General features: G+C 34.2%; 1 protein-coding gene across 1 annotated transcript in view; it reads right to left on the reverse strand.

Moving 5' to 3' along the window:
* Positions 1-6,662, reverse strand: part of LOC145163031 (annexin D5-like) — a 28,760-nt gene extending 22,098 nt beyond the window's left edge. The window contains exons 1-3 of the mRNA XM_079081956.1: positions 6,495-6,662; positions 3,281-3,426; positions 2,959-3,174 (exon numbers count right to left, since the gene is read on the reverse strand). Coding sequence (XP_078938082.1) covers positions 2,959-3,174; positions 3,281-3,426; positions 6,495-6,570 — 438 coding nt within the window. The 5' untranslated portion in view covers positions 6,571-6,662. The remainder of the gene's footprint in view (positions 1-2,958; positions 3,175-3,280; positions 3,427-6,494) is intronic.
* Between the last annotated feature and the right edge of the window lie 290 nt (positions 6,663-6,952).

Genomic DNA, 6,952 nt, shown 5'->3' on the forward strand with positions numbered 1-6,952 from the left:
CCAAATGTTCAAGGCGCCAATGTTCAAAACAAGAATATTCAGTTGTTCAACAATAATGTGGACAAACAACACATGATTTCAGAGCTGAATGACAGGATCAACAGAAAGAAGTTTGGAGATGTTATTGACCGTATATCAAAGCATGATCCTATCATCAGGGTAAGGTGCAATAAACTGCGGAACGAGTCACTGGAGCTTTACTTAGTCAGAAAGAAGACTGAGTATAAATACACTGAGGTTATACTCACTCGTGAGCTTGTCAAATATGGCGACAGCAAGTGGATAGAAATTTAGGAAACTATTGACAAACATAAAGGTATTCATGCTCAAGAGGTGAAGTTTGTAATTCAGCACTTGCTCAATAAATTCAAAAAGCTGAATCTTGTGCCATCAGCTGGTCCATCTAGACCATCCACATTAGGAAGAACAAGCGCTCCCAGAAGGTCCAAGAGTACTAAGTTTTTTATTCCATATGGAATTCGCTACATCAAAAACAAACTGTCAGTGGGTGTTGAACCTGTTCAGCACATGTTCATTCGAGAACTAGAACATGGTATTTTTTATATCGATAGTCAAAATCACATGTGTTTTCAACATACTGATGATCTTCCCGCTGCACCCACTGAGCTTTTAAATCATCTTCGTATGGAAGGACTTAGTTATTTAGAAATTGAAAGAGGATACCGTGTGCTGATTTCTCTTCAGCTTAGCAAAAGATTGGAAGAACTTAAAATTGATGAATTCAGGTGGGTAAAACCTAAAATCTTGAAAGAAGCTAATAAATTCTACAATGGTTCTTTTGATGACTCCTCTGAGGAAGATTAGTTTTGACATCATCAGATATGGGAAGATTGTAAGGTCACATCTTATGATCTGATAAGTTAAACACTCTATACGCTGACCACCAACGCTAGTTCCAACATCAGTATCATCGGCAACGTCTCAATACTTATCAGTGTCAGCGTGTAGATAATTATTTTATGTAATCTTTGTATATTAGGTAAATATACATATATATATATATATATATATATATATAAATAATAGATAGCAGATCCGATATCTTGGTGATAAGGATCGGTTCTTAGTATAGATTAGATACAATCCCTTGATTGAAGGGATATACTAGTATCGTTTAGTATATATTCAACATTTGGGTGAAACCCTAATGTTAACGTCTTGGTGACCGTCTTTGTGACAACCCGTTTTCTTGGTGAAAGACAACTTGGTGAATATTTCGTGTTCTTTACTTTTTTTGTTCTTTGTTTGCTTAGTCAGTTTGTTCTTGTTTATTATACTTGAACTGTATCCAACTCATAACAACCTTCATTGATCAATAGATAACTTTAAGGGCCTAGGTTTAGGTTTTGTGCTCCTTGTGACCATGCAAAAGGATAAAGTCAGAGATTTATCCATTAGGACATCCATATGGTATAGATCTAAAAATATGAACAGTTGGCATTCTCTTTTAAGGACTTAATAATTAAGTTGTTCATCAAGAGGCTATGTTGGGCGTAGCCCTGTTTTTGCTCGTTTTACCGCCTTGAGCGCTACGTTGGGTGTAGAGATGCATGCCACACTGAGCGTAGCTCGGCTGGAGTTGGCCATTGACTTTTTAGCTGTTGACTTTGACCAAGTTTGACTTAGGATCAAATTGAGGATTTTGGGTTGTAGATTGAGACTTGATCCCTATTTGTTGTATATGTGACATGTTGAGCTAGTTATCGGATTTGTGATCATTACCGTTATTTTCTAGACTACGAGTTGAGTTTCTCACTATACCCGTGGGTGGAAGGCACCAATGTCGGCCCACTAGATTGTATTATATATCCTTGTGTATAGGATGTTTCTATGCTATAGTGGTCTGTTAGATTGGTAAATCTGTATGATGGCCTGTACTTGCTAGTCATTCATTTCCTGTTTTCATATGTCGACATAGTGCAGTTGGGTTGAGACAACACGACTTTGTGCTGTAAGCCAAAAACCCAGGGCAATCCGGTCAGGAGGTTGTGGGCTCAGGGGTAATCCAGTTTATATTGTGGCCCGGTGTGCATGAATTTTTTATATATTGTTGTGTGGGGTATATTGGAGGAAACTCACTAAAATTTGGCTTATAGTTGTTGGTTTCAATGTTTTCAAGTACTTCTGATGATTTAGGCAAACCGAAGGTGTGATTGTACACATCCTTCTATTGTTTTATGTTTTGAGAGATTGATTTGATACTCTGATTTGTCTTGGATATGATTTGAAAATAATGATTGTTTATCTATGGTTTCTTATAGAAATGTTTTTATGAAAATCAAAAATTTTGTCATGGTTTTTGGGATGTTACAACATTCTTTTTTAGCCTACAAGAGTATAGCACACAATCTCATCGTACTTCAAAAAATCTATCTATTTATTTAGCTTAATCCAAGTACAAAGAATTTTTTGTTGTTATAATCGGATATAGTTTCAAAAAAATTAGGTCTAAATAAGAGAAAAATTGCTATAATTATGTATATTTTTGGAATTAAAATTTCTTGATAAGATACAATGGTCTAATAGATAAAAATAAAGGATGGCGTTGTAATAACGCGGCGATTAAATAACATTTTTGTCCCTATGTTCTCATATTAATATTTTACCTTACTTTTATTGTTTTTATCATGTATTATTATCAATATTTTTCTTCTCAGGTTGAGCATGGAGTAACAATAACAAAATAATGATAACGATAATGATAATGATACTGATAAAAGTTCAGGCCCAAACGTGAAGAAATCATACCACTAAGACTAAAAAGACAAAAGATTCATTTTTGGACGAAATTCATAAAAACCACTATACGAACAGGGACGAAAAATGAACTTACTTTTAACAAATAAATGGGAGGACACTGGTCTTTGTTGCACCTAACCTGCTAACTAATTATAACCCATATTCTTTATTAAAAAAAACTAGTAAAATGAAAAGTACCTTTTTATGATCACCAGAGGTTTGAGATTGAATGTCATGCTCAAGGTACACTCCAAAAAGTGCAATATAAAGTTGCTTAAGCTGATATAACTGTGTGGGAGTCCGAGAACATAAAACTTCTGTAACTGCTTTAAGATCAATGTTGCTACTAAGTGCTTCTCGTAGTATCATTGCATCCCTCCGTGCTGGATCAGGCATCCAAAGTAACAATGCTTTCTGAAACCATTTGAAATCCCCCCTCAAGTACATAATATCAATCAACTTTCCTTTTTATTTGTGTATCAGAAAACAATTTTATAGTTATAGATTTACAAAATATTACCTTAACATCACCAGCGAGCTCTGAAGACAAACGTTTGGTCAAGTCTTCAGAGTACATAACTTTATATTCTTGTTCAATGAGAGCACGCTGTGATGAATCACGATGGGCAAGAATACCGATGACAGCTATAATGTCACATCCCCAACCTAAACATATAATACATTACATACACCAAGAATATCAGCCTTATTCATCCTCACTCAGTCTACACTGCATCATATAAATATGAAAATGAACTACGATATTTACACATCTAATTAAATGCAAGGACACATTTATTCATTGACGGGAGTTACATTGATTTTTTATATTTTATAATTATCATAATTATATTTATTTTTTTCAGATAATCTGAAGAACAAACTAACATCACTTTTCTCATACATTTAAATTCTATCATAAAAAACATTTAAAATCTAAGCTCCCTCTCTCCATTTGACGCAAATTATAACATCACTCCCATGTGTTTTTGGTTCCTAGAATATTTTTAGAAAGAATGGAATTGAATACGTTTATAAAATAATAAATTTGTAATTGTGTATATATATATATATATATATATATATATATATATATATATATATATATATATATATATATATATATATATATATATATATATATATATATATATATTGAATTTAATTAGAAAAAAATTAACGTCTTAACAAAGGTATTAGGATCTTCTAATAAAAAAATGGAATGGAACTGTGTTCTCTCCACTCTCCTCTAGGAAGGGTCTAATTTCGGCCATTGCAATGTTTTTTTATGTGTTCACAAGCCATCACTATTCACTAAATAAGAAGTCATTGTTATATACTTATATTACGAGATCTACTGCAATATAAAAGCTAAAAGCTAACTTTAACTACCATCTCCCTAATTTGTCTACATGGAAAGGTGTAAAACATATAGAAATAGATAATGCTGATTGTTGAAGCAGCCGATAACTTACACCATCGTTGTCTCTAGTGTTGCCTCTATGATGCAATGACACCTAGTTATGTTACATAATTAGTGTTTTAGAGTCTAATATAATTAAAATACCATGACATTTAATCGAATAGATCTTATAGCAGAGCAGGGTTGAAATTTTGAAATTAATTATAATTGTTTTGATTGTCCATTAAAATTTTTGAAGAGGGACAACATGGGCTATGGCCTAGATCCATCACTAGCAACCCACATGTTATTTTGGGGGAAAAGTGAGTGTATATTAGCAATTAAGAATCCTTAGTGTAAAAAATAAACTAAACAGTTTTTTGTAGTGCAAGGAAGAAAAAAAAAACAGATGGAATAAATTAGGGGAAGAAAAAACTTTGAATTACTTGCTAAAAAAGTTAAACAAAAAGAAGTACTAGAAATCTCATAAATAAAAAACACACAAGACACCTACATTTATACTAAAAAAATTAGACACCTAATGAAACTCTAAAAAAAATAAAACAGAACTTAAATATGTAACTTTCCTAAAATCTCTCTAGATTTAAAATCCAATTAGCCTAACAATCATCCTCTTAATCACATTGATCATGCCACTCGTTCACAATAGTATCGGTTCCTCTTCGAGTAGATTTGCCTTTTGTTTCTCCCTCTTAGGACACTCGTTGCTATAGTCACCAAATTTACCACATTTGTAACATTTAAGGTGACTTTTATCCCCGATACATTCATTAACATCTTGACTCTTCTCGGACCTACAACCTCTTCCCCATCCACATCCAAAGGCATCCCGATTTGAACCTCCATTGCCACAATGCTTACAAATATGTGATTTTTCTTCACTGGCCAACATCAACCCACCTTGAGTATCCTCCATTTTCTCGGTTCCTCATATACGCTCCTCATATGCCTTCAATCTGCCAACGACTTCATCGAATAACATTGACTCCAACTTGAAACATTGCTCTATTGAAAAGACTTAGGCATTGAATCAAGTAACATTTTCATCAAATCCATTTCTTCAAGCTCGTAACCAACGCTCATTGCTTTTAAGGCTAAACCGGATAATTTTTTCACAAAATCATCGACCGTTTCCCCCTCCTTCATACGCAAACTTTCAAGCTTCCTCTTTAAGGTTTCACGCCGAGCCGTTCTCACCCGCTCCACACCCAAATACCGTGTTTTTAGCCCATCCCACACTTGCTTTGGGTAGGTGTAACTCGCCATTTGCAACACCATGCGTTCGGGTATCGCTTGAAACATAAAAAATAGTTTGTTTTGACTTCTTTTGATCCGATGCTTCACCTAACGCCCTTGATTCATCCGTCTCCTATATTTCATGTGCATCCATAATCAACTTGACTTTGATTGCCCACATTGGACAATTTGTTAGAGTCAAAATCAGAACTTGATATGACATCGAACCTCCTTCTTTAACTATCGACATCATGTTCTCCCTTTTGACAACCCCAACCTCTTTAATCTAGCTTGTTCCAAGAGCACTCTTTCACCGATCAAGAAAACAAGGTCATGACCACCTTTACCGTCTCCTGCCACCCGCAAAAACGAACTGAATCAAAGCCACATATTTTGATGTCTTCATGTCCGTTTATCACGCATCTCCGATTAGTCTCTCGTTATCATTAGAACAAGCCCGATCAAGAGAAATTTGGGCTGCTGTTGAGATGCTTCAACTTGTAATAAATAATGACCCACCCCCTTCAACAAAACCGAGTTCCCGCTGCGTTTGTCATGCAGCGAAGGGCTACACTTTTTCTTGAAACCAACCACCCTAGGTCTTCACGAGCCCTAGGCTCCGATACCAAGTGTAAAAAAACAATTTTTTGTAGTATAAGGAAGAAACGAAACATATTGAAGAAAATAGGGCAAGAAAAAAACTTTAAATTACTTGCTCACAAAGTTAAACAAAAATATGTACTAGAAATTGCAAAAATAAAAAAACACACATGAAACTACTTTTATACTAAAAGAATCAGTGATCTAATGAAACTCTAAAACAATAAAACAAAACTATTAACCCAACAGTTTAGATATATTGAAAAATAATTTGAGATTCTGATATGTATATCATTCTCTGAAATGAGCCATAAAATAGAAGCTACGAGTGCTAATTCTACATTGCATTAAATCCCTAAACATGAAATCGTCAATATTTAGAACAACCTGAACCACATTATCGATAGTGTGGTAGAAATCAGGAGAACGATGAGGGAAACGATACAGATACATAGAATTATTACGCATCGCATACCCTTGAATGCCTTGTACAGATGCATGGCGTCATCACGAGGTGAAGATAACACCCCTGGAACTGTCAGTGTAGCCATCTTGATCTTGATTCTTCTTCTTCTTCAGATTTCTATAGCGATCTTTGGAGATGATGATTTATGAGCGGGTGATCCTATTAACACGAATCCAAATCGTGTAGTTGTCATGATTAAAGCCTGGGAAACCACAAGATGCGTATTAAAAAACATAGATGAGAAATATATTATTTTCTATCAAGCCCTTAACTTTGTATATAAATACAAACTTAGCCCATAACTATAATAACTATTATATTATATTTGGGTTATTCAAAATGAATAATGACTTAAAAGGGTAATGTATTTTTCGATTTGTACATAATTGGTCATTAAGTTTTTTTTTCATCCACATTTACCCCTTCAACTTGTTAATAGGGTGATATATTTCTCACTATGTACACAT

Source organism: Lactuca virosa, chromosome 3, assembly GCF_052849685.1.
Source record: "Lactuca virosa cultivar CGN04683 chromosome 3, Lactuca_virosa_CGN04683_v6, whole genome shotgun sequence".
NCBI lineage: Eukaryota > Viridiplantae > Streptophyta > Magnoliopsida > Asterales > Asteraceae > Lactuca > Lactuca virosa.